At 44.3% G+C, this 27,906-nt stretch overlaps 2 protein-coding genes across 8 annotated transcripts; one reads left to right on the forward strand and one right to left on the reverse strand.

The window, feature by feature from the left end:
* Positions 1-44: 44 nt before the first annotated feature.
* DCLRE1C (DNA cross-link repair 1C) lies at positions 45-16,043 on the forward strand. 4 transcript variants are annotated; one of them, XM_075081532.1, is made up of 14 exons: positions 45-192; positions 297-348; positions 2,189-2,273; positions 5,188-5,247; positions 6,897-6,952; positions 7,605-7,706; positions 7,970-8,042; positions 8,204-8,344; positions 8,892-8,993; positions 9,604-9,740; positions 9,902-9,956; positions 11,948-12,036; positions 12,899-12,999; positions 13,742-16,043. In XM_075081532.1, exons 1-14 carry the CDS (start codon positions 84-86, stop codon positions 14,755-14,757), a joined length of 2,178 nt encoding a protein of 725 aa, XP_074937633.1. In that variant the 5' UTR covers positions 45-83; the 3' UTR covers positions 14,758-16,043. The 4 variants fall into 4 exon arrangements, with proteins under 4 accessions (XP_074937633.1, XP_074937634.1, XP_074937635.1 ...); XM_075081533.1 differs by having other exon boundaries at positions 13,799-16,043; XM_075081534.1 differs by lacking the exon at positions 45-192 and adding an exon at positions 888-1,939 and having other exon boundaries at positions 296-348.
* On the reverse strand, positions 9,236-27,422 carry SUV39H2 (SUV39H2 histone lysine methyltransferase). 4 transcript variants are annotated; one of them, XM_075081538.1, is made up of 7 exons: positions 27,339-27,422; positions 26,029-26,174; positions 24,370-25,041; positions 22,483-22,629; positions 20,791-20,920; positions 19,222-19,337; positions 9,236-9,461 (listed from the first exon to the last, which is right to left on the reverse strand). In XM_075081538.1, the coding sequence occupies exons 1-6, from the start codon at positions 27,355-27,357 to the stop codon at positions 19,228-19,230; spliced, it is 1,224 nt and encodes a 407-aa protein (XP_074937639.1). In that variant the 5' UTR covers positions 27,358-27,422; the 3' UTR covers positions 9,236-9,461; positions 19,222-19,227. The 4 variants fall into 4 exon arrangements, with proteins under 4 accessions (XP_074937639.1, XP_074937638.1, XP_074937637.1 ...); XM_075081537.1 differs by lacking the exon at positions 9,236-9,461 and adding an exon at positions 15,308-16,308; XM_075081536.1 differs by lacking the exon at positions 9,236-9,461 and having other exon boundaries at positions 16,365-19,337.
* Between the last annotated feature and the right edge of the window lie 484 nt (positions 27,423-27,906).

The following is a 27,906-nucleotide window of genomic DNA, read 5'->3' on the forward strand; positions in this document are numbered from 1 at the left end:
GCGGGGCCGCCTGGCGATTGGTTGAGGGCCGGGGAGGCGGGGCAGTGGGGGAGCGTGGCGGAAGCGGCGCGCCATTCGCCGCCATGAGCCGGTTCGGGGGTCGCGTGCGCGAATACCCGGCCGTGTCCATCGACCGCTTCGACCGCGACAACCTGCGCGCTCGCGCCTACTTCCTGTCGCACTGCCACAAGGGTGAGCCCCGCCCCCCGTCCCCATGGCAACCGCCGGTGTGTGTGTGTGTCCCCGCGTCCCCCGGCCCCGCGTCCCCCCGTGACGGCCCTGCCCTGTCTCCCCAGATCACATGAAGGGTCTGAGGGCGCCCGCCCTGAAGAGGAGGCTGGAGGGCAGGTACGGGCCGGCGGCGGCGAGAGGGGACGGGAGGGGCGGGAGGGGGACGCCCTGCCCTGCTGGGGGCTGCACGTCTCTGCCCTGAGGAGGAGGCGGGTGGTTCAAACCCAAGCGTGAGCAAAATAGGGTAAGGAAACTGCAGTGGGTCATCTATGGGCCATTGAGTCACAGAATGAGAATGGTTTGGGTTGGAAAGGACCGTTAGAACTCATCTCGTCCAACCCCCTGCCGCGGACAGGGACATCTTCAACTCGACCAGGTTGCTCAAAGCTCCGTCCAGCCTGGCAGTGAACACTTCCAGGGATGGGGCATTGACCACCTCTCTGGGCAACCTGTGCCAGTGCCTCATCAGCCACCCTCACCATAAACTATTTCTATCCTATGTCAAATCTAAACCTCCCCTCTTTCAGTTCAAAATCATTACCCCTTGTCCTGTCACTACCGGTCCTGCTAAAAAGCTTGTCCCCATCTTTCCTACAGTCCCCTTCTAAGTACTGAAAGGCCACAATAAGTTCTCCCCACAGCCTTCTCTTCTCCAGGCTGAACAACCCCAACTCTCCCAGCCTGTCCTCGCAGCAGAGGTGCTCCAGCCCTCGGATCATTTTTGTGGCCCTTCTCTGGCCCCGCTCCAACAGGTCCATGTCTCTCCTGTGCTGAGGGCTCCAGGGGACGCAGCGCTGCAGGTGGGGTCCCACCAGAGCGGAGCAGAGGGGCAGGATCACCTCCCTCGCCCCGCTGCCCACGCTGCTGGGGATGCAGCCCAGGATACATTCCGGCCTTCTGGGCTGCAAGTGCATAATTGCTGGATTACATTCAATTATTCATCCACCAGTGCCCCCAGGTCCTTCTCCACAGGGCTGCTCTCAATCCCTTCATCCCAGAGTCTGTATTGATATTGAGGATTGCCCCAACCTGGGTGCACTTGGCCTTGTTGAACTTCATGAGGTTTGCAAACTTTATGAGGATCTTTGCTTCTTTTATCTCCTGGAACCATGTTGGTGCGTGGAGACAGCGCTGCGCTTGCGCTGTGAAGGAGACCAGCTGCGCTAAGAGGTGTATGAGCAAGCAGGTAGCCAGTAGTTTGATGGAGACAGTTATTCCGTCTGTCACATATGATGTGTGAGGAGAGGCTGAGAGGTGGATGTCTTCAGCCTCAAGAGCAGGAGACAACTGTGTCTCCCTGTTTGCAGGTAGGGGTAGAGAAGATGGAGCCAGACTTTTGGAAGATGCATAACAAAAGGGCAAGGGACGCATTTGCTTTTTCACCATGAGAATGGTCAAATGTGGGAATGTGCCCAGAGAGGTTGTGAGCCAGTTCCTAGGCACTGTTTAATTTGTTAGAGTAGATGTTGCTTCTCCTCAGGTGTGAGCAGAGAATCTCTCTTTGGTCATCAGGTCTCTGTGCACTGGGCAAAAGCTAGAGCTTTATAGGAAATATTCTGTGTTCTTCTGAATGCTAACTGTCCCAAATGCCTGTTCCAGGGAAAGCATGCGTGTCTGGTGGGTATAGAAACAAAGAAAGATACATGTGACCATGTACCACAAGCTTTATTTACATCTGCCCAAAACACCCAGACATGGGCACACGTAGGTAAGTCTTTGGGTCTGCTGTGTTGAAGAAAAGCCTACTCAACAAGGTGGAGTAATTACTCCTTGATCCCACTTCAGGCCTGGGTGCAGAACTGCTCCTGCAGGCTTACAGTTCTGCAGATCTCTTCAGATGAGAGAGGGGTCTGAGCGCATGTTTTGATGTAGTAGGTGCCAGGTGCTGATGTGTTGTTAGATTGTTCCCTGCCTCTACTTTAAAAAGCACTCATCTGTGTTTTTTGTCTCCTCACAGCTTGAAAGTTAAATTATACTGCTCGCCGGTAACTAAGGAATTGCTGTTGACTAGCTGGAAATACAAGTTTTGGGAACATCACGTTGTGAGTTTTTGTTTATATTTAAATTAAAGCTTTCCAAGCAGTGATCCTAGAAAACAGGAAGCTTCCCCTTCTCCAAAATGTCTAAATATTGGTATTGGTGTTGATACACTGTTTCAGGGCTTAAGTACCTGCATCCGTGTGCCTTTCCTTTCTGCTTGCTGTGTGGGATTGGTTTATTGTTGTTTACTCTTAAATATAATTTTCCCTCCACAAAATTTATCCTTTTCTCTCAACTTCAGCTTTAAATGTCCTCCATCTGTATGTTGATCATTTGTATCGCTCCTTCATTTCCCTACCTTGCTCATGACTCTTTGCTCCTGTCCTTATTTCATTTTCCTTTTGCTTCGTTTAAAGTCTGCTATTGCTTGGAGCATGTATAATGTTTTAGTTATATTCTTTTCCTTTTGCTTTTGGGAAAAATGGACTAACAAGAAAATGTTTTAGTGATGTAAAATCACTGAAGAACTTAATTGGTTTACTTGATTTCAAGTATTTGGAGTGCAAATTGAAGTGATCAGTGGTGATGTATGGGTGTGACTCGTAGTTGTTTATTTCCTTCCCTTTGCAGATGCAGGCTGTGAAGTTGAACATGTTTCTTTTCACATCTTACTGTATGTACATACATCATCACGTAGTGTAAGGATCTTGCTGTATCCCCCAAACAAGGACAGGAGAATTTTCTAGTCAAGTGGAAGGTCAGAAAGGACTTCAGGCAAGCTGCAACTTGTTTCCTTGGGGGAGTTATGGCTCAGAGTGTCCTTAAATAGGTTGTAAGTGGGGTCTTAAGACCCATATACAAAGAAACTTATAGGAGTGGGACCTAGGAGGTAAGTCTGGGTAAGAACAAAAAAAAGAGAAGTAGGGGACTCTTCTGTTCAAGGTCCTAGTTTAATTGTGAAGCTGAGGGAGAAGATAACTAGCTTTATAAGATGTCTTGAGAAATGGAAAGGTTTAGTGATTTGGAGGATCAACATGATTCCGGGCTCTCTAAAAAAGACTCTGAACATCCCTTAGGCATGTTTGATATGTGAAGGAGCACAGTGTGCATAGGTGACAATTGTTTTTAAGCCTGTAATCTTCTTGGACAAGCAGAAATAAAATGGGGTGGGTTTGCGGTGGCTGTTTTGTTGGTGTTGACTGGGTTTTTTAATTTTTGTTTTCAAGCTTGTGTCGTTTTGCTTCCAGTATCCTTAGAGCTTAACCTACAAGAAGAGGTCTCTTGCAGGGAGATACCTGTAATCTATTAGGGGTTTGTACGATCAGTGAAAGGGAAGTAGGCAGTGCTGGTTGTGACATCCCTGTCTGAGAAAATCTTCATCTGGGAAGAGATGCCAGAGGTACCCATGGAACAGTCTAAGATGAAGCACAATTAACACAAACCAACACAATTAAAAAATACAGAGATGTTTACAGCTACTGCTTGCAGGAGTGACTGCTGATAATGGCATGAGCTGCACTGGCCCTAAATCAGATAATAGCTGTTGGATGTCTTGTTCACAAGCTTTGTCTTACAATAAGTCAGCTTTCTACTTGTAGTGTGACTGGGGAATGAATTAACAGCTGATTTAATGTGCACCAGGCCAAAAGAAGCAATCACGATGTCAGCTTCCAGACAAATGTTTTAACGATTTCCAGTCTGATCTTTATTTGTACATATAGCATGAGCACCTCTTTGAATCTGCTGCTGGATTTACCATTTAAACCAGCAAAGATGAGAGGAGAACTCTGCAGGAAATATTAATATTTGTGATTATGAAACTAAACTGTGGCTGTCAGTGAAGAATTCTTAAGGCCGTTTAGATCTAAAACTTGACAATTGTTTCACTGGAAAGTAGGAAATTTGAGAATTACTGGGAAATATTGAGCATGCAGAATTTCAATCATTCTCTTGAGTTTATTCAGCTTCAGAAATTATGGACAATAGGATTAGTATTGATGTTTAAAAAATCAACTCTTGCTAGTGGCTCAAATTCTTAGTGCAAAGTAGTTTTTGACACATGTATCTGTGTTTTGGAGCAAGCTCCAAGTTTGATTGGTGGTGTGGTTTCTGGTGGAGAAACCAAATGTTACCATCTTTGTGTGAGTACCAGCTGAATGGATCTTGTAGAGCCTCCCAGAAATTTGCAATCCAGTGTCTTGTGAATCCGTATAGTGCAGTAAAACCTGATGTGCTGAGGAGACTGCTCAGCTGAGGAACTGGAGGTTCTGTCTAAGGAGGGTAATGACAGGAGACTTTCCTTTCACTTTGGCTTTTTTGGGCAGAAGAATTATATACAAATATTGTCTGAAACAAAGAAAAAAAAAACCAGGAGGATGGGGGAGGAGCCTGCACAGCAGCGCTTACCTTGCAGGTAACCACAGAGCATGTATGTCGCAGGACTCTGCTTTAGTGCGGGTTATGGCAAAATAGGGGCTTGATGGCAGTCTATAGATTAATCACCCCTACAGAAACATGGAAATACCTGCTGCGTGTGATTTGTGGGCTCTGCTTCTGGTAATAGGGAATGGTGAGGAGAAGCTGTGCTGCAGTAGAGACCTGTCCGAGCAAGACCCGCTGGTGTGCTCTGGGGCTGGGGTGTCCTGGGCTTTGCAGTCATCCAAAAATAAGGTGTATCATCCAGCTAGAGAAACCTGAGCTGTTGCTGTTACAAGTCCAATGCGTTCTAACCTTTTTAGGCATGCACACCTTGATTAGGGTATCTCTGTTTCATTTTTAGACAACTTATAGAAAACATTCTCTTTTTCCCACTGGAAATTGAAATTCATGACTCAGCGTGGGAAAATGGGCTTAATTTTACAGGCTTCGCATTAGCTGCAGTTGGTGCTAAAGATGTCTATGTAATGAATAGTTAGCCATAAGCATGAAACAAAATGTTCAGTAAATCCTGTAATGCATTTATTAATTTTGTTACAGGTTGCATTGGAAGTTGAAACTCCAACTCAGATTTCTTTAGTGGATGAAACATCTGGTGAGGTAAGTCACAAAAAAGATTCATACATACGTAATGGGCAGTAATACTGTTTAAATGAGCACGGGAGATGGATCTTGCTTGTAACATCCAAAGTGGACAAGCTATTTTTAAAAAGTATGTTCCCCTTCCTCCCTGCAAGATGTGTAGGCACATGAATCCCTCTTCCCCACTTTGTTCTTATTATCATAACAATGTTTGGTAATGTTTTTCCACTGTATTAGTGATCTCCAATGTATCTTTTTCTCTTGTGATCTTTTTCACCTCATATTTCCAGGCTTATTTTAACAAGTTTTAAGTGCAGGACTTCAAGGTTAGGTGCAGGCCTGGTAGAGCATCTCTGGGCATACTGTATTCCAAGATGTTTCAATGATGCTTCTTCACCGGTGTTGTGGTTTAGCGGCAGCTCAGCCCCACACAGCCGCTCGCTCACTCCCCCACCGGTAGATGGGGGAGAGAATCAGAAGGGTAACGCTCGTGGGTTGGGATAAGAACAGTTTAATAATTAAAATTAAAAGAAACAACAGTAGAAATGCAATGTAAAGGAGAACAACGAGAGGCGCAAAGCCCCGGGGGAGGGGGGAAGGGAGGGGAGAGGGGGAACGAACCGCCGGACCAAACCGCACGTGCCGCAGCCGCTCGCCGCCCGCCGACCCGACGCCGCGCCGCCTCCGCGCTGCCACTGCCCCCCCTCAATATACTGGCCATGGTGTCACATGGTATGGAATGAACCTGCCATTGGCCAGTCGGGGTCAGCCGCCCCCACCATGGCCCTGCCCCTCCCAGGCCCCCCCCCCCCCCCCCCACCACGCGGCAGAGCGCGGGAAGCTGGAAAGGTAGCCGACCCCCACAGTGAGGAGAATTAACCCCTTCTCAGCCAAAACCAGCACAACCAGGGACCAAGGAAGCAGGACTGTCTTCTGGCTGAGTGGCTTTTATGAGCACCATACAATATTCAGTCACCTCTTCTGGCATGACAGGATGGCCATTGCTCCTCAGGGCTTGTTGGGATGGGAGGAGACTTTCTTTTTGAGGCAACACCTTGAATATTGTGTTCAGTTTTGGGCCCCTCAGTACAAGAAGGACATTGAGTTGCTGGAGCATGTCCGAAGGAGGGCAGTGAAGCTGGTGAAGGGTCTGGAGAGCAGGTCTTATGAGGAGAGATTGAGGGAACTGGGGTGGTTTAGTCTGGAGAAGAGGGGGCTGAGGGGAGACCTTATCATTCTCTACAACTACCTGAAAGGAGGTTGTAGTGAGGTGGGTGTCGGTCTCTTCTCCCAGGTCACTAGTGATAGAATGAGAGGAAATGGCATCAAGCTGCATCAGGGAGGTTTAGATTGGATATTAGGAAAAATTTATTTACTGAGAGAGTGGTCAGGCACTGGAGCAGGCTGTCCAGAGAGGTGATGGAGTCACCATCCCTGGAGGTAAAAGACACATAGATGTGGCACTTCAGGACATAGTTTAGGAGACATGGTAGTGTTGGGTTGACAGTTGGACTTGATCCCAGAGGTCTTTTCCAATCTTAATGATTCGCTGATTCTATAAATGCTGCAAGAGGCTGTGGGGAGTAACGTATTTGCTTTCACTGTGTCAGTGAAAGTACTGGTAGTACTTACTACAGTGTGAAAATAATTCTAACCATCTCTTCTAGAAAGAAGATATAGAGGTGACGCTTCTACCGGCTGGTCACTGTCCAGGATCAGTCATGTACGTCCTTTCAATACTCTAAATATATCTGCTGAGAAATTGTCCTGTAGACTTCTCACTAAGTACTGGCTTTTTTCTAAAAACAAAAAGCTAGTGAATTTAAAATTCTTACTTGGAGATAATACTGTTGTGGCAGGACCTACCAGCTTTGGAAACTGGTTGGAAAGGTTGGAAAACCACTGTATTATCTGGGATCTGTCCAGGCTGAATTTCCCTTGGTGGGGCAGATTACTTTTTCCCATGCCTATGAATAACAACTTTCTTGATTTCATCTGTACTTAAAAATGACATTCAAAACTGATTAAAAAGAAATCCTCCATTTCTTAAGTATGACATGAGAAAGGAGGTGCCCAGCTTCCTGGTACAGATGCCTGATGGATCCCTTTGGCTGCAACAGGCAGCTGAGCTACCTTTACAGAATCTGGGAGGCTTTTGTCTTCAACTTGGACCAGCCTAAGCACAGGTTATTTTCCAGATATGCCGAGTCTGAATTACTGGGTTTTTCTGAAATTACTCTTGCACCAAATTGAGCCTGGTATTTCTATCACGTCATACATTAGTTGCATAGACTGCTCTAAACAAGGTAGCAAATCCACACCTGGCATTTAATGCTTTATATTGTTGAGTCTGATGAAAGTGTTTCTGGTTGTAGGTTTTTGTTTGAAGGTGAAAACGGCACTGTGTTGTATACAGGGGATTTCAGGCTCGCAAAAGGAGAAGCAGCCAGAATGGAGCTGTTGCATTCAGGGACAAGGTGAGGCTTCAGCTATTCGCAGGATTTAGAAAGAATAAAAGATGATGCAGGCAATGGAGAATCCAGGAATAATGTACTCTTTTTCCTCATTTTTTTATTCTGGATTAAATATATTTGCAGTCAGGCAATACTGCAGTTACAAGCCCCTCTTGGCTTGCTCTTTGAAATAAAGAGAAAGGATTGCCTCGTGTTGAAGAGAGAGGAAGTGGTGTATCTTAGTGCTGTGATGCACTGCTCACTCTGATATCACTTTTCTCTTTCAGAGTAAAAGACATCCAGAGCGTGTATTTGGACACCACTTTTTGCGACCCCAAATTTTATCATATACCAAGCCGGGTAAGTCTAGATAAGCTGTGAGAGGAAAGGTCCTTCAAGCTAATTAATTAACCACCCTTTGTTAGGTAAGTCCTGCAAGGCAAAGCCATTTTGCATTACCAAACCACAGCACTTCGGAAGTATCTTCAAAGACGATTCACAATGTTTTCTAACATTTTCAGGAGGAGTGTTTAAAAGGGATCTTAGAGTTAGTGCGAAGCTGGACCTCACTGACCCGCTATCATGTTGTGTGGCTGAATTGCAAAGCTGCTTATGGATATGAATATTTATTCATAAACCTCAGCGAAGAACTTGGAATCAAGGTAACGTTTCTGTAATTGTTGCTTTAGAACAGATCATCAGGAATGATTGTGGCCAGTCACTGAGCTGGAAATGGCTGTTGAGGGGAGTGACTGCCCTATGGGAAAGATGTGCATGCTTCCATTAACTACGCTTAAAAAGCTACAGCAATGCCCCAAATGAGTTAACCAGTTGATTTTCGTTTCGAACATCTGGGCTTTCCAGGGAGAAGTTAATCCCCAGTTTTCAAGCTCAGTGTTTGTTTACCTCTCTCCCTTTTATCTTGTGAATGACAAAAGCCTTCTCATTTACATATGACATTAATAGTTAGCAGATATATTCTAACTTTCTTTGAATATTCATCCCTGTCCAGCACAGGAGGTGTGTTCTGCTTGTTCTAGGTGTCCAAGTTACTTGGCTAACGCTTCTCCGCTCGGACATTGTTAGTGGGTAGCAATTGTTTAAATGCCTGCCAGCACTTGTGAGCAGAACCACACCTGTATAGTTGCTCCAGCTGCAGTTTGGCAAAACACCTCGAGCTAATGAAGAGTAAACTCTGCCTTTCTCTAGGTGCACGTGAACAAACTCGATATGTTCAGAAACATGCCAGAAATCCTCTACCACGTTACTACAGATCGACGCACTCAGATTCATGCCTGTCGACATCCTCGGGTGTGTATCATTTTGCAAAGCTTCTGCTTGCTTTGCTGTGAAACACTGGTTGTAGGTGCTCATGTTTTGGTCCTGTTGTGCTAATGAAGACTTGGGCAAAATGGTGGCTTAATGCAGACAGGAGAGGGAACTTTAGTTAGTGGGTTGAAGGTTTTTTTAGAAAGAAAAGAGAAAAATGTATTAACTGATGCTAGAAATAGTTTGATTGAATTTGAAACTTGAAAATTTTATTTTTAAATGAAGTAAGACAAGCAGTAGGTTAGATCAGTCAGGTATTATCCATTTAAATATATCAAAAGCACCTTGTGTGGTGTCTCCTGCAGCACGCGCTGTGTGCTTGTAGTGCATGGCCTTCCCTTTCCAGGATGTCTGTCAGGCTGAAGGCTCCGGCTTGGAGGAGTGCAGGTAGAACTGGGGACAGCACGTTGGGGCATTGGTCTCTGTGACTGATTTACTTTGTCAGCTGCACTATGGAGGCGAGACACAACAGCGAAGAGTGTTTAAAAGGAGTTGGAAGTGAGATGAAAACTTGGTCTGGCTAGATACTATGTCGCTCCATTTCTGTGGGAGAAATGCAGGATTGCACTTCCTTTTATACGGCATTTGACAGGATGACGACTGCTTTAGAGGGAACAGACTGCCCTGTGGGATGACCTGCCAAAATGGAACTCCCTTGCACATCATCAGCATCAAACCTTCCACGATGTGGTTTGGAGAAAGGATCAAGAAAACCAATGTAATAGTGAGGTGAGCATTTGGGCCGTGCAGAAACCTGTTGTTCCAGGTGCATATCTTGCCTGGCGCTTGCATAACTGAATGTCTGAATGGACTTTAAGAGTAGGTTATGCTTGCCTGTTGACAGAGGATGAAGAGCAGTTACCTAATTTTTCTGTCTCCTCTTTTTTTAGGACTGGGGAGAGTACATACAGAGCTTGTTTCTCTTTCCACTCTTCATACAGTGAGGTTTGTACACTAGTAGTACTCCGTATACATTGATTAAAAAAAATAAAGTAGTTTTGATTATTTTGGAGTGGGTGACATGACTCGTCACAACAACAACAACAAAATCTTTTCAGTAATGAGACATAAGGGGATAGGAAGTTCTGGATGCTGAAGACAGAAAAGTCTTTTAATATAGCTGCAGAAGAACATGTCAAGGTAGGGTAGGATTACAAGCTTTTTTTTTTTCCTCTCTCTTCTTGAAGTATTTGTTTTGACTGCCTTTCTATTTTAGATTACTGTGTAACTATGCAATGCGTAAAGCTTGGAATTTTGGTTTTCAATACATTGTGTATCTGCTGTGACTCAGTTTTGGGTGGGTTTGCCTTCTTTTCCCTGCCCACACACTTACACAGGATTTTTCTCACATCGCAGCTGCCGCTGTTACTCCTCTTTCTGTGTTAAAGACTAAAAGGAAATCAGTCGTGGCAGCATTGTCTCCAGAATCACACACTTTCATTTAATATGACTCGATCCAGTTCTTAAAATACTTCTCTTTCCTAAGAAACTGAACCAAAACTGGATCAGTGCTAACAATTAACCTGTCACAAAGCCTTGCACATACAAAATGGAGATTATTCAGAGCCCTAGGAAGACGGTCCCGTTTTTAAGACCCTGGTGAAGTTTTAATTTGCTCTGCCATGCAGAATTTTAACGGGAGGTACTAGCATAGTACATACAACATGGCAGCTTTGCTGGCAGAATGTGGCAGGTAGCGTAACAGATTCACACCTCCTCGTGCAAAAATAGATGGGTCCTACTGGTCTGTATAGATAGGAGTGTAATCTGCAACCCTGCAAGTGCTTTCAGTGCTCAGCACTGATAAAGCCTCAGCTGGAGTGCCCCAACCTGGACAAAATTCTTCAAGAAATTTACTGTCTGGAGAACATCTAGAAGACAACAGAGTAAGGCTTGGAAAAAGTGACATGTTTTGTCAGATGGGCTTTTATAGCGGACTGGAGGGAGACTTTGGGGAAAGTCTTTGAGGAAGGGAATACTCTGATCTGCACAACTAGGGACTTGGAGTCCAGTTAAGAATTGAATTATGTTTAGCAGGACCTGTTGCCATAAGACAAAGGGCAATGGTTTTAAACTGAAAGAATTAAATAAAAGTGCTCTGGAGAGACATGGACCTGTTGGAGCAGGTCCAGATGAGGGCCACAAAAATGATCCCAGGGCTGGAATACCTCTCCTTGAGGACTGGCTGTGAGAGTTAGGGTGGTTCAGCCTGGAGAAGAGAAGGCTCTCGGGAGACCTTATTGCGGCCTTCCAGTACTTAAAGAGGGACTATAGTAAAGATGGGGACAGATTATTTAGTAGGACCTGTTGTGACAGGATAAGGGGTAACAGTTTTAAGCTGAAAGAGGGTAGATTCAGACTGGACATAAGGAAGAAATTTTTTACAATGTGGGTGGTGAAACACTGGCCCAGGTTGCCCAGAGAGGTGGTAGATGCCCCGTGCCTGGAAACATTCGGGGTCAGGCTGGACGGGGCTCTGAGCAACCTGATCTAGTTGTAGATGTCCCTGCTCACTGCAGGGGGTTGGATGAGATGACCTTTAAAGGTCCCTTCCAACACAAACTATTCTATGATTCTCTGATAAGAAAAATGCAGGTCTGAAAAGATCTACAGCAGTTAAGAACAGTGAAGCGCTGGATGACATTCCCCAAAAGCAGGTTTGTCTAGCCTTTTCTTTCAGAGATAGTGATGGTCTCATAGTAGATAACTGCTGTGAGGTGGTTAGGTGAGGCCGAGTCCCCAGTATCCTTTCAGACCTGTCGTCTTGTTATGGGGCTATCCACTTTGATGGAGTTTGGCGCATGGGTCATACGGGTCTTTACATGAGAAAATTGGCAGTACTTACTGTGCACATGCTGTGATCAGCGCTGCTGCCAAGTGAAATGATTAATTGTTGATGTAACTTGTTAAACTGCTTTTTCTTTTCTTCACTTTAGATTAAGGATTTCCTAAGCTATATCTGTCCTGTGAATGTGTATCCCAATGTACTGCCAGTAGGTGGGACAGAAGACAAAGTTATGGAAATGTAAGTGGCAGGTGGCTGGGGAAGGGAGGTGGTCTGATCTGTTCTTGCAAGGAGAGCTCCCCACCTGAGTCCCAGCCTCTCAAGCAGGCCACTGCCTCTTGCTTTACTTGTCTGATAATTCAATCTTTTTTCCCTGTTATCTTTTCTATTTTCTGAATACTGAATATGAATAATGAGGTTCTGCAAACTTCAGCTTTCTTAAGAACACGTGTATGTTGTGCTAAGACCGAGAGTTTGTATTTGCACACTGTATATATGCATAGAGGCTTTTCTGCTGTTAAACTCTGGGTGGAATCTGAATACACGTACATCTTGCTTTATTCTGTGACCTGGTTTTATTTGTTATTGCTACTTCTCAGGAGTTACTTTAACGAGGATTTCTCTGGGAGCTTGAACTCCTAGCCTCTGTACAGCATCACAGGGCCCTGTGCTCTTGTGCTGTTACAGATGTTGGCAGCTCAGAGAGTGCTCTTATGGAGCAGAGTAGTGGTGTCTCTCAGTCTGAACAAAATGAGGACGCAGTTCTTGTTCCGTTCTCCTTTCTTATTAAGGAGGAAAAGAAATACAACTGAATAAAACTGCAGTCAGAATTTGAACCCTGTCATCTTGTCTTTAAGCAGGGACTAAAAGAGAGTTTCCAAATGGTGTACGTGTTGTAAGGTACATACATAGAAATGACAGATTTCTACCCCTAAGCTCACCAATGAATTAGGAACTTTTCCCCAGCTATTGCTGCCTTTGCTTTAATGCTTTTGCGGCAGTGCCTGTGACAGTCATGCAGCAGTGTACTTACTTCCAGGAGCTTTTAACTTGATGTATCTACTGAGTTTTAAACATTAATCGCTTTTCTCATTCACCTCAGATTAAAGCCATTGTGCAGGTCGTACAGGAGAAACCTGGAACCCAGGTACAAGCCCTTAGGAACACTGAAGAGAATCCACAAGAGAGACTTATCTGATACAGGTAAAAGGTTCTGCTGGTGCCACTGTGCCTTAAATGAAAGTCTGAGGCTAAGCAGAGGTGTGAAATGCCGTGGTTTTCACCACGGTCCGTCTGTGCTCAAAGCAACAGTTGGAGAGACACAAATTAAGTGAGCTTAGGTTTTAGGAGGGTGAGAGCGCACTAGTTGTGTAAAAGCATACTTGTTTGCACTCTTAAAACATAATGCTCAACAGCCTTTTAAGTTTCTGGAAGAGTTCCATTCCACAGTCCTAGACAATCCCTAGTAAAGCTGTTTCTAACAGAACTGTACTTGTATCACCTCCTGTGGTGTTGAGGACAGAGCGGTGTATCAGTGGAATTGCTCCTTTTCATCATCTCACACTGCTGGCATTTTAGCCCCTAAAGCTCTTCTAATTTATGATGGTAACGGATGCTGTACATGGGCTCTGGAAAGGCACTTGGGAACCAGAAGACAACTTTGGTCTTGCTGCATTCTCTTTGGAAATAGCCAAAGTGCCAAGTATGTAAGGGTGATGTAGTCCTGGCAAAACACATTGGAGGTCTGAATAAATGTGCCTGCCAGGGCTACATCTGGTCTGCTCTAGCTAAGGGAGGATGACAGCTAGCAGCTTTCCTTGAAGGCACTGTGCCAGGCAAGGCAATGCAAACTCTGTCAGTGATGTCCTGCAGGGTCTCCATCTGGGTTAAAGAACTCTTTCTTCTCTTCATACTGAATGATTTATTAAAACTTTGCTCTCAGCAGAAGTTTATCGGCAATCTGAACACCTAGTGGTTGTTTTTTCCTATTCCTTCTTGACAGATGAAGATGATCTCTTCGACTCAGAATTTACTTCTGCAAGGCCTAAGATTCCAAAACAGCAGAGAGAAGAGAGCAAGCCCTCCAGCACAGGGAAATCTGAAAATGCTGAAGGAAACATTGAGAGCACAGAAAGTCACAAAGCGACCACAACGTACACCTCCCCCAACGTAGACTTCATGGACTGTGAGGAATCAAATGATGATGATGATGAAGAAGAAGAAGAATCTGAAATAAATATAGTTCAAGTTCTTTCCCCTGCGCCAGGTGCCACTTCCACATCAAGTTTCAGTGGAGTAACTAGTGACCAACAGGAGACTAATGCCGATGTCCCTCGCTGGGATGCATTTTTTAAGTGTAACAAACTAGAAGAAAGCTCTGAAAATGAGGACGCCTTCCCATCCTCAGCAGATGCTGGGGGGTCCCAGTCACTCTTCAGCGATTCGGATGGAGTAAGTGACTCGACACACATCTCCTCCCAAAATTCTTCTCAGTCGACACACATATCAGAGCAGGGTAGCCAGGGCTGGGACAGCCAGATGGACACAGTACTCATTACCTCCCAAGAGAGAAACGCTTTGGACTTCAGCTGCTTCGGCAAAGGGGGGAGCAGAGCAGTTGTTTCTGTGTTGCAGGAGACTGGCAGTCAACCTGACAGCAGTAGGTGGAAGCCAGTTGGTCCAACCACATCTTGTGCTGATGATGTTGCCTGTGACTTGAAAAGCAAAGACTGTGGGAAAGATGGAGAAGCTGGCACTGCTGGCGTTCAAGATGTGCTGGTGGAAGTAAGCAACAGCTCCAGGACTCCTGATCTAGAACTGAGGAGGGACTCCCAGAGCTCCTCTGACTTTGAAATTCCCTTGACTCCCGATGCTGAAGTGCCTCAGCCAGATAAACTGCGCTGTTTGTATAAGAAGCTAGCAGCAGGTGAAAGCATACTCAGAGAGAAAAAAGTCTCCTGAAGACAGGTGTAACTGATGACATAATGAAAATACTGAAATTTGTTTATTAAACCCTGAATTATTTTTCTCCTCAGTGCTGATGACTATTTGCAGCTATGCCAATTCATGCATTTAAAATATCTTACAGTCAGAACTAGGAATGTGCAGCCTGTGCAACTTTATAGTTCCCTCCATGAACTACTGAAAGGGAGGTATTCCTAGGAGGGACTGTAAATGCCTTCTGCCTCCCGAGGGTTGGTTCTCCAGGACTGTAAGGAGACCAAAAAAAATGGACCAGCCAAAACGAAGGGTGGAACACTAAATGAAATTTAGTGTTTCTCTTTATCATGAGCTCCAAGAGTTTGCCTTTGAGATATGGATATATAGCTGTGATCTCAAGTTTTAATAACATACCACATTTTTAACTGTGGGGAAGAATAAGCCATCTTTTGGGAACGACCACATGAACAATGCAATAGTTGCACTTTGACTTTAATCCTAAGTTTTCACTGCGGTTATTTTTAAAAACAACTGCAGAACAGACTAGAGAATTACTGACAAAAGTTTGGGGTTTTCTTTTTTAATCAATTTGTTCTTTTCAAGCAGCTTCTCTTTATACTGAGCAAGTGTTGTCATCTGAATTTCACTCCTGAATGAGACACTCGGGAGGCTAAGTCACAGCAGCAGAAGCTAACCTGTTATCCACGACAGGTTATGTTACTTGAGGCTCTTACGTTACCAAGTTTCACCTCCTCTGCAACATTCTGTTGACTTCTCTGAGTTCTGACATGTTTACATTTCTTTTTTTAAATTGAGTCAATAGCTGCCCCATGCACGTGTGCCATCGAAAACTAACTCTATGCCAAAATTCTTAGCTTCTAAAGTGGAAATGTAATTCAGGTTTCTGTTAAACTGCAGTACTTACAAAAATGCCTAAACAGCAGAAGTCATCCAAAAATCCATGAGGTTTCCCATCCATGCGGTCTTAAGTCCCAAAGACTTAAACAGACTTTGACTATGTCTTCAGTCTTTCCACCATTGTTGGTGACATGCAACTGTTAAACCAGCAGGGTGCCAGCAACTGGGAACGGGCAGGAGGAGAAGAACAAAAATTGCTGTCATCCATGAATGGTTTTAAGGATATTCAAGTCCACATATTTCTCCACTGTCACCTCACCCACTCGCTTCCTGGGATCTGTTAACATGATTTACAAACGTGGTCTATCAAACTTCTATTTTTTAGCAAGCTTGAGTGAGTGAAACCGCTGTTGTAACTACCTCTGTGAATAAAGTCGTACAGAGCGGGATTTCTTCTGTTGGCTTCTTTCCTTAACTGTACTGTAAATACAGCCCTGATCTCACATGAACAGTGTCCTCAAATACACAGGAACCCAGTCTGCTTCAGACAAGTTGACAGTGTAAATTTATACCTGTTCTTATCAGCCATAAACTGAATAGGAAACACATGACTTCCTTGTGATCGCTCTGCTGCAGGCCGTACAGCGCTAGAAAATGTGGGTACGGGGCAGGAACGAAGAAGTTGCAGTCTTAAAGCAAATGCTACTGCTACAGCTAATTATGACAGGTTAAGAATCTTTTTTTGTGTTAAGAATGACAACAACAAGAGAAAAACTAAATTTAATTTATTTTATCAAAAACTATAGGAAGATAGCAATCCTAGAGATCACACATTATGAAAAGAAAATGTTCCTGAGCTTACAGACTGCATATTCTAATGTACATAGTCCTAAAACATACATTAGAAATAACCAAAAGATTGACTTAACTTTGAGATTAAATAACTAGACAAGCTTTTCTTACACGTGATCTTGCAGCTTTTTTTCTTGCCGAAAAAAACCCCAACAAAAGGTTACCAGTCTCTAAGAAATGCACGTACACAAATGAACTGGTGGCCATGATGATGCTAACAGACCACAAAGCAAAACAGGCAGAAGCTAGGCTGGTTTAGGCTCCGTAAGAAATTGGAAATAGCTTCTCCTTTTCCAATGTGGCAGTTTTCCTCTAAACTCATAAAAACAGCAAAAGGAGTTTAAAAAGTGACACAGTGAACCATGCAGCTAATTTGCTGACTGCAATCCAAATGCGCTGTGAATACATAAATATAAAATACTGTTCAAGGCTTTAAATTGGGAACTGGATACATGGGTTTACTTCAAATAAATACAAAATACTGTTACCTCCCAGAACATAAATTAGCGGTCCTTTATTCGTTGCACAAGAGGTAACGCACAGATCCTTATAGAACAGCAGTGTTATTCTGATGCTGGTGGTAACATACTCTGCCTTGGGAAAAAGGCAAACACTGAACACAAGTACAACTTCTAAGACCTGGATCTTTTAAAATGCATTTACTTGCAATTTTTAAATCAAACTGGGCGTGGACATAGATTGACAAAAAAAGTGTCGAACCAGCCCTGTGTCATCTCGTACGGGAGAGGCCAGAGAAACCAATTTGGCAAGGAATCCATTTCTTGCCGCAGCCACTCTCGCCATCCTGTACCGACAGGGAAGGCTGCAGACTGCGGCAGACTAAGGAGCTGGAGATTGCAGATTCCCTCCGCATGGAATGCATCGCCGACTCGGGCTACATGCAAGAGAAAGCGCTAATGACTCCAAATGATGTAAGATATCTAGAGTTTGCTCTAACTAACGGCTAACCTTAGAGCGCCACATTCCACTTTATATATTAAAAAAAAATCATTAGAGGTGTGGCATGATAAAAATTGACTAGATTCAGCATTTATCCAACTGCATGGATACAGGTGAGCCTGGTAATGTCAATGCTTTTAAATCTAAGCAAACTTTCTCCTATTCATTAAACAATATAAAGTATCTATTTCAACGTGTATCTCTGTATTGCAATTACAAAACTCACATAGCACTTTCAGTGGCCCATGCTTGTCACCCCAACCATGAAACTGATTTTGGCTAGTAGCATATAAAATTTCACTTTCTGCCAAAGAGCCGGATCTTCAGTGCAAATGCAACTGTGCTTCGTAATGAACAGCCAACCTGTATTATCCTTTGAAACACTCTTCTTGGAGTGTGAGTAGTTAGCATGAAATTTAAGGCATTTTCTAACAAATTAAGTAAACAGTTTATGCTGGGTACTTGACTTCATTCACCTGAGCCAACAGCTGTGCACCTTATAAAGGTAACCAGCTGACCTATGATACATAGCTAGCATCCATTTATGAAGCATCCATTTATGGAGCAACGTTGTTCTGCCTGACCCTATCAACATTTACACGATTTGTAAGCAATATGCAAGTTTTACAGGCTTTTAATCTGTGACATTAAAGCACTTAGGTCATCCCTGGAGCACGGACCTCAGCTGTAACTCCACTCATAATCTACCTCAACTGCTCTTCGGCGCTTCTGAAGCCAAGCAAAACTTTGCACACATTACGAATAGATCGAGACAACTTTAAGATGATCAGGAAAAAAAAAAAGGACTCAAGCAGCTGAAGAACGTTTCTCAGCCTTTACATTCAAGAACATCTTACAAATGTCTACAGCAAATGGGTAAACTCACCCCTAGTCTAACTTCACTGAAGTTAACATATTTGCAACAAGAAAAAACAGGCCTAGTATCTTTAAAGTCTGTCACTAGATAAAAAAGTCACAGTATGTAAAAACTTAATCATTATTTGCTTCAGCAATGACTGCCAAATTTCTGCAATGAAAACAAACAGCCTGTGTTGCTACCAATAATCCAGTATTTACAAATTCTCTGTAGAACTGCAGACCTCCTATAGCATCCTAACTAAAAATCAGAACAGAACAGCTGAAAAAAAGAAACCTATTTTTAAACTTTCTAAATAACATAACATCAGCTAAAAAAGTTCAAGACCTTGATCTTACACCTGGAACCTGCTAAAGCCAGTTGCTTTCTGCGCATGGATTTCAATGGACATGTTACAATTTGCACTCCCATGAACCTTCATTTAGACACAGGCTGATGACTGTCCTTAATCCTTCACCCCGGTGCCATAAACGTTATTGCTAATCTCTTGAAGTTTTTCTTCATACAACAAAAAAAGTAAAAGAACTGTCTGCTATGATTTAGGATTCAAATCAAATGCCTCCAGACTTTTCAAGGTATAGCAAATACATAACATCACTTCATCCCACTGAAATCAGTTCCTAAAAGGCCTATGGCTGTAAGCTCACACGCAAATATTCAAACCAAGGTATACTTTAAACAGTTCTCTTTGCACATGTTTTACTGCTTCCTAAATAACGGTTCTATAAAAATCAATTTTAATCCCCATTAATAGTTTTGTTTTTGCCTGAAACACTACAACTCTTTCTTTGGCCGATGCCATTTCAATAACAAACATAATGCCTTGTTTTCACTGTACTTATTTACATTAGACATAAGAATACTTGAATATACATGTGAAAGAAGAGTCTTTTTAAAACACGTTTAAAAGAGAGCAAAGTATTTGTGACTTTGGATACCCGAACTCAGTTGAGATAACCTCTGCAACACACAGCTCCGCATTTACAGACAGTTCTGATCCTCTTTCTGGATGGGCTAAGGCCATCAGCAGAGTCTGAAGTCAGATCTATTGAACCTGTGACACAAATAAACACAAACAAGGAAGTTTTAAAAGACAGGCTGAAACTCTGCTAGGTATTCAAATGGCTTCAAAAAGCCTTCTAACACCCCAGTTCTTAAAAGAATTGCATGTGATGCTCTATGCAAACTCTACCGACACACACATTACAACTACTTACACAACACCTAGCATATGTATCGGAATCCAAAGCTCAACAAGCTCGAGCCTTGTACCCTCAGGTCTGTAGCCACACCGGTCAGTGGAGAGTGCAGCCTGCCCTGAATGTTAGCATCACAGACACCACAAAAAAGAGGAGTTTTAAGGATTTAAATAAAATCAATTTGTCAGCACTTAAGGAGAGCTTCCATAAGAACGAGGTACAGCTCAAGTACAGAGTTGCTTCTCTGAAAACTGAATAGCAGCTGTTGTGGATAAATGGTTTGCATGTGAAGTTTGACCCACGCAACACCGTGCCAGCAAACCTCAAGCATTTTTTATTGTACTGGAAAAAAATGAAGTCAGAGGAGTTTGGGTTGGAAGGGACCGTTACAGCTCATCTAGTCCAACCCCCCTGGCATGGGCAGGGACACCTTCCGCTGGTTGCTCAGAGCCCATCCAACCTGGCCTTGAACACTGAATGGAAGATGAATTATCAGAGAATCATCAAACAGCCCAGGCCGGAAGGGACCTCAAAGGATCATCTGGTACAACCTCTCCTGGGAAAGGATGCCTAGATGAGCACCCTTTCCAATCGCATCCTGAAAATCTCCAGTGACTGGGACTCCACCATGTTCCTGGAGAGGTTGTTCCAGTCAGTGATGGTCCTCACTGTAAAAAAATTCTTTATCAAAGAGCCAACAGCACTTCACCAAGAACTTTGTTTCCTGAAGTCTCTGCATAATGATCAATATATCCAGCCCAGCAAAACAACAGTAAACTTTGTGCTGCCCTTCTTCTGTCCTAAACATCCGTACCACAGGACCCCCACCCGCAACTGGGGCCTACAGACACTGGAATCCAGAGACAAACCTGTGGTGCCTTAGGCCACTCAGCTTTTACAGCTGTCTTTGTAACCATCGCTAGCAGATTACTTAGAAAGGAGTTTATGTGAAATGCCATGTAAATGCCTTTGAACAAAGGAAAGGTTTTTTTAAATGGCAGCCTGACTATTCCTTTCAGCACTCCTGTCACAAATCTTCAAAATGATTTGCCTTGTCAGACATTCCAGCCACAGCCCCTTGCTGTGAGGCAGGAGCGCTGAAGGCAGTAACGTATTAGAGGTGCCCACAAAAGCTTCTGGGTGCGCCCTGCCTGCGCTATGCATCAACGAACGCCAGCTGTTCCAGAATCCACAGAGCTGCGATAGGGAGATGCAGTGCCTGCCCTGAAATGCTAACGTCCATCAGGCTGCAACAGAATCCGCCAGCACCCCAAACCTCCTGCGAGAACAGCGTTAAAATCTGCAGACCTTTCATCTGATAGTCAAAGGTCAGCTCTTCTCCAGCCTTGATGGTTCGTGTAGAAAACAGTGCTATTCGAGGAAGACGCAAGTCGAGGTTATCAATAAACACATTGAAGACTTGAAGATTTGGATCACACTGTAAGGCAAAAATTAACGCAGTTGCTGTTAAGAAAACGGCATAATAAGTTTCAATGCAGCGTTTAAGTAAACCAAGGTCACAGGAAAGGAAGAATTGGTTCTTCTCTCAGTGACCGAAGTCTGAAATTGATTTCGGAAGATAACTTAACAAATTACATTCTTGAAAGTGTTGAAGGAGAGCATTCATAGCTTAGAGTCGAGTCCTTTCCAGAAGGCAACCTTTACACAGTTCGTAGACTACACTAACATGCAACAGCCTACTGAAACAAAAAATATGGTACCTTCAAAAGATGACAACAAAAAAGACAACAAATGAAGCAATTAAAGCTACATTCAGAGGTTAGTATTTACCTACAAACCCCACAAAAAGCATTAAAGTTGAAATAAAAGAAAAAACAACCTAGCGTTACAAGCCACACACACTCACTATTCAGTGTTTAGGTTTAAGCACTGCTTCCAGGCCAAAGATAATATTTTCATACTCTGTATAAACTTCTTTTTTCAGCTGCTAACCTGCTTGGCTTCTGAATGGTCTGCTACGGGATGGGTGGCAGGGAAGGGTCAAGGACACTAAGCAGGGACTAGAAACCACTTTGTTGTGTTTTTGTGGATTATCAGAAGTCAGCAGTGACTGAGGCAGTTTATTAAACTCTGCAGGCTTTTTTGCTATTTAACAGTAAACTATCCCATGTTAAAGAATCAGAAGTGAAGTCAGACATTTAACTTTACACTGAAGAGTGAGAATACTTCACTCCCATTTCCGAAAGTGAAAAGCAATTGGCTCTATCTAAAACTCTTCCTCGACCTTCTCCCTGGTAAGCTCACAGATCTGAAAACACTATTTTACTGTATTTGTAAACACTGACCGCATACCTCACAAACATTATGTCAGTAAGAAATACTAATTTTTAGTTCATGAATGATACACAATTCCAGATGCAGTTCAGCCTTCTTGCTTTAGGTACTTCAGTTGAACAGGAAATAAAACACTACAGAATTTCCTGTTTAAAATTTACTTTTGAGTTCTCCAGCAAGTTTAGATTTGATATGAGGGTGGAAAAATGCATCTACAGGGGAGAAATGCCAAAGAATGCATAGGAATTTTCCACTTTTTCCTCTCCCAGTGTTTGAAGGATGACTTTCAGCATAACCCCCCATCCTGCCCCGCCACAAAATAATGCATCAATTCCTATCACCTTTGACTCTTCATTAATTTTGCTAATTACTTTCCAAGTGTTAGGTCTTGGAAAAAAACACACCCAAACCAACCCTATTTTGGTCATCTAGAACGAGCAGATTCGGTGACAATCCCAGCCCCACCAGATGCCCATGTGAGGCAGCATCTCATTCCCAGATTTTTGTAGGCAGCCGTACTCCAAGCAAGGCTAAGTATGTCATTCTACGTTTTACGTCATCTAACTGACTGGGCTGTGCTGGCATGAAACAAACTGCTCCAGAGAAACTGTGAAGATGGTAAGAAAATATTTACAGTAGGAGAAGCTATTTCTGGCACAATTAGGATAATTCTCCAAATTCTTAGTATACAAAACAAGGTCTTACGCTGTGATTCACAAAGTGGGACACATTTCCGTATCGAGCTGCATCTACTGTAAATTCATCTGAGTCATAGTCCAAATCAAACAAGTATGTATTTCCCTGGTTGTCATAGAGCTGGCCTCGTCTCTCTGCTTCCTCACTTGTGATCACCTAGAAAAAGAGAAGAAAGAAACCTGCATCATATTATTAACTTATTACTAAGGTAAAACAAAAATCACAACCAAGCTAGAAAAAATCTCTTTACTTAGCAAAAAATACCACATTCGCTTTTTGATGTTGAAACAGTATTCCATCGCTAATGAATAAAGACTACATTCATATAGCTAAACTAATTAGTTGGTGACTGAGGCTTCTCTGGATGCAATTTGTCTATGGCTGACGCACAGCACTACCTTGTCTCAGGAAAAAAATATCAGCGCCTTCTATTAAAGAGTTTTGATGATGACAGATACAATCAACTGTTTATACTTGAAGTTTCCACACACACTATGTTTTCATGAGACCCAGAATGTCTTGTTTTCTTCATGTAATATAGTTTCAACTTTCCCCCTTTGCAGAGATTAAGACCAACAGGTATCAGTCTTTACAACCCAGTCTTATTTAGAGCCCAGTATTCATCTCCTCCCTCCTTAGAAGCATCTTCTCCTGCTATTTCTGACCGCACTGCAAGATCTTAGTCATGACAACTTAGACACATCACTTCACAAAACTGAATCTATGTAATTAGGCTCGCATGTATCGGCACAAGGTAGAAATACAGGAACTCCCCAAAGGAAGAGAAGAACTACAGTCACCTTGCACAGAAGCAACAGCTTAAACAACCTCATCTGCAGCCTGTTACACTGAATGTATTGTTGTGCTAACTCAGCAATGGCATTTGACAGCAAGGCAGATACAAAACGTGGGGGAATTGGACAAAACCCCCTCTAAAATCTTTGACATCTGATTTGGGAACTTATTCGGCAGCAGGGAGGAAGGAGATCCAGGTGAAAGGGTCAATACACACTCTTGCCTTTAAGCAACATTACATAATCATCTTTCTGCATTAATCCCTCACAGTTTTGAATGACTGATCTCTCGTACGTTTACAAGAAAGGCATGAACATGAGAAGTTAGGAAATTTGGGGCAGGAATGATGGACGAAACACAATAAAGACCGTAAACATTTGTATGAAAGGACAGAAGGAATTGGTTTGAATAAACTTAGTCGCAAGGCAGGTTTGTGGCAGAATGCAATCGACTACATCAGGGAGGCTGCCTGAAGCGGAGCAGAGGCTGAACCAGATAAACACAGGGCAATACAAAGTCTTGGGAGTAACCCAACGTCTGTATCGTATAACATGAAAGTTCTGTTGGAAATAGTACAAGATCAAGGAAACAGATAATGCCCATACTAAAAGTCTTACTCGCGATGCTAATCAAAAGTAATAAATATGTTTGGAAATACCACCTTAAAAATTCAGACAAAATAGAAAAGGGACTGACAGCCTGGGTGGAGAGTTTGGTAACAACTGTGCCTGGGGACCAGCAAAGCAGACAATAATAAACATGATCAGGGAAGAATGAACAACACCGCTGCCATGAAAGAAAACAAGGACTTGCCTTTAGAAATACCATTAAGGCACGTATCTAACCTAATTGTTTAGCAACACAGGATAACTGTTCTCTTTACATTCATCCTTTTACAATTGCTCTGGAATAGAGGACATTCTGGACAACATATTTTTTCAGTCATCTAGAATGTCTATTCGTTGTGTTCCTCTACTCAAGAGTAGACTTCATCTATTTTACAGTAGAAGGCAAGAAGTGCTAAAAACTGAAATCTCATCAAGATTTTCTCCGACATATCCTTTACTGTAAATAATTAATCTATATGAGATAAATACATACCTCTCCAACATACTCCATCACAAAACTGTTGGTTTTAATTTTCTGGAGGGTTTTTACTCCCCAACCACGGCCATTGTTAGTTCTGAAGATGCAAAGAGAATACGGTGTGCCTTTCTGTACTATCCTATTAGGGCAGTCAGGCCCACACCTACAAAACGAATTGCATTCATAGATGGGCAAGCCGGGCTGGATTTTCAACTTCTTTTGTTTATTGTAAGCCAAAATAAATCCAGCCTCCTTTGGACAGCACTTCTCAGCAGGACAGTCAGTGCATTCACAGCCAGTCGTTATTCCATTTATTACATTTATTCCTGGAGCAGGTTTATACTCATTAATGTAGTAGAAGTCTAAAGGAGGGCCTTCAAGATCCACAGTATTTTCTACCAGAATCATTGCTTTATGATTCTTTTTCCTGTTGAGTTCTTCCTTCCACCTCCGCAGAGCTATTCTTTGCTTAGCCTTCTTTACAATGTAATCTGCAACCTCAGGTTTCAAAGCTTTAATGTGATTTCTCACTTTCAGTGCTTTGACTTCTCTCACCCGAGACAAGTATTCATTCTTGTCACTAAGAAAGTTTTGAAGAAGCAATGGGCATTGCAGATTTTTCTGAGGTTCCCAAGTATTTGAAGATTCTGGCCATCCTTTCCATTTCACAAGATAGTATTCTGTGCCCTTGAAATACAGAAACAGATACAGATTTAGCCACGTTTCATTTTGCTGAAATCCAACATCACAGAGTACACAAACACAAAAGAGCTCTGGAGTTAAGAAACGGCACACAGTGCAGAAGGTCTTGATGTCCCCATAACAATTAGAATTGGGGAGAAAGAGAAAAATCAAGTTTTCTGTTTGCAAACTGATGTATAGCACAACTTTGGATACTTCACGTATCAGCTCTAGGGGCAAAGAAATAAACAGCAGGGATGAACTCGGATCGCTAACGTTACACCTGAAGGAGGCTAGTTTGTTAAGGCCATTAAGTAAGTTACACTAACTAGTTGCATGACTCGTTTGTACAAGTGGAACATAGTCGTATCACATACAGATCAAAAAAAAATTTCAAAACTTAGAGAAAAAAATCTCTAAAACCCACTATTTGTCATATCAACCATCCTCCCAAAAGAGTAACCCATTCAAAACACTTAGTATTGTATTTATAATCAAGAAGCATACATTTTGTACTTATTTTAAAAGGGCCAAATAACTGTAACAAGGCCAAATCCTGAGACTGAATTTCACTGGCACGATCGAGCCGTAGGAATCCAGTTGCAGCACATGGCCCTAACTCTTCACCAGACAGACTACAACAGTCAAGAGAGAAATACAGACTGTACCTGCAAATAAAGCAGAAGCATCATAACACATACCAAGCTACAACCTAAAAGCATCAGCATTTTGCTTAACGTCTAGATACGCAAAGGCGAAACATTTCACATTCTAACATCTCTATAATTTCAGAAAAAGACCTTCCTTCAACGCGCCGAAAGCAGCAGTTACACCACTTTCTGTTTACAGTTCAAAGTTTAAAAGATATTTCATTCGACGTCGGTAGAGCTTTGTCCTCACAGCCTGCTGCTTTATATTATGAGCAAAACTACCTTTGGCTCACTTCCAAATTTCAGCTGAAAGAGTGATCAAATTGGTCTGTGTTTCTCTTACCTCTTCTACCTTGTAGTCACACAAATATTCCACCTCATAACTCTTTAGATTCCTGTTGGTGATTCCAATGGATTTACATCTGAGATTTTCCTTCCTACATAATTCTTGGAGGGTCTCAAGTGAAGCTAGACATGGCACATACCAAGCTACAATAAGAAAATTGGTAAAGAATCCTATTTAATGTCTCGGCTAAATTGAAATCATTATGCCTTATCCCAGAGTCCCCACATTATAATTTGTGATCGCATTCCACGAGTCTCTTGTACAACTACAGTGTCTCACAGAGGCAAACTCAACCCTTCTCTAGCAGGTAAAGTGAAACACATCGACAACTCCCTCCCTGCACCTTTATCCTGTATAGTTATAAACGACAGGTATTTTGGAGGGCAGAGACTTCCACAGGTGAAATCTGCACTGAGAACCGAATAATTTTCCTGCAATTACAGCATCCCACAACTGAACTACGGCGACAAGGAAACCTCTGTTCCTTAGTAAGACCGACAAATATCTGTCGTTAGCCAAGTGGAATCGAGCACTTGCGATGCAACCATGGTGACTGGACGGGGAAAGAAAGATCCACGGCGCTCTTCCAGAAGGATCGCGGGAGCCTTGTCAGCCAGGCGGATTTAAAGTGTCGGGACGGGTCGGGTCGGGTGGCAGAGCCGCCTGGCAGGAGCGCCAGCTCCCTGCCAGCTCCCGGGGACACCGCCGGGGCGGGAGGTAGTCTGGAGCAGGAGTGGCGAGGGGGCACGGCGGGCCTCCCCGCACCCGCCGGCAGCGCCCAGGGTCCCCCCGACCCGGCTCCAGCCCCAGCCTCGGCCCCCAGCGCCGGGGAAGGGCCGCCCCCCGCGGAGCCCACCCTGGGGCGCGCCGCCACCGGGCTGGGGAGGCGGGGAGGGGGCGGCGGGCTTCTTCCCCACGGCCGCCCCGGGCTCCCAGCGCCTCTCCCCACCCGCCCCCTCCAGATTTACCTCAGGCACCGCCTCCCCCCCCCCGGCCAGCAGCCTCCCCCGGCCGGCGGGCAGACGGTCCCCGGCCCTCCCGGACGGGTCCCGCCGCGGCAGGGGGACTGAGAGCGGAGCGGGGGAGGGCGGCCGCAGCGGTCCGAGCGGAGTCGGGCGAGGGGGCTCGGCAGCAGCGGCTCCCCGGCGCGGGGAGCGGACGGGAGGCCTCCCCGCGCCCGCCCCCTCGGCCCACCCGGCGCAAGGAGAGGGCAGGGTGGAACAGCCCGAGCGAGGCGCTGCGGGCGGGCGGCCGCGGCCCCGTCCCCAGCCCCCGGCACGGCCCGAGCCGCCGCCGCCGCGGCTCACCTCCTCGCCAGCCCTCCATCTTGGGGCGGGCCGCGCTCCGGCGCCAGCCGCGGCTCCGGGCACACGCGGCCGCGCCCCCCGCCGGAAGTGGGCGGCGGGGAGCGCGCGGCCGTGCGCGCGCCCGCGGCGCGAAGGGTTGTGGCGGTAGCGGGGGGGTTCCTCGGCCGGGACGGAGCAGCGGCGGGCACAGCTCTGAGCAAGGCTGAGAAGCGAGGCAAAATTTAAAGCCATTTCTCTTTGTTGTTGCACCGAACGGCGGCGGTACCAGCGCTAGGCAGCAGGCAGGCTTCCCTTCCCCACGCCCTGCCTGCTACAGGGCTGAAAATAACCACGGAGACGCTTTTTTAAAAAAAGTTACAGACGTTGCTGCACACTCCTCCCAAGAGGTGTTTCTTATTAATATAACTTTCAGGTTAGGCCCAAGCCCCATAAGCCCTCAGCAAATCACACTTTAAAGATGTCAGGCCACCACTCAGGGCTTACATGTCTCTTTACTTGTATTGTTAAGGGCTGTGGGACTCTACCACCCCAACAGAACCAGGCTTTGGGTTGTTTAAGACCCCCTTTA

Source organism: Phalacrocorax aristotelis, chromosome 1 (genome assembly GCF_949628215.1).
Source record: "Phalacrocorax aristotelis chromosome 1, bGulAri2.1, whole genome shotgun sequence".
NCBI classification, from domain to species: domain Eukaryota; kingdom Metazoa; phylum Chordata; class Aves; order Suliformes; family Phalacrocoracidae; genus Phalacrocorax; species Phalacrocorax aristotelis.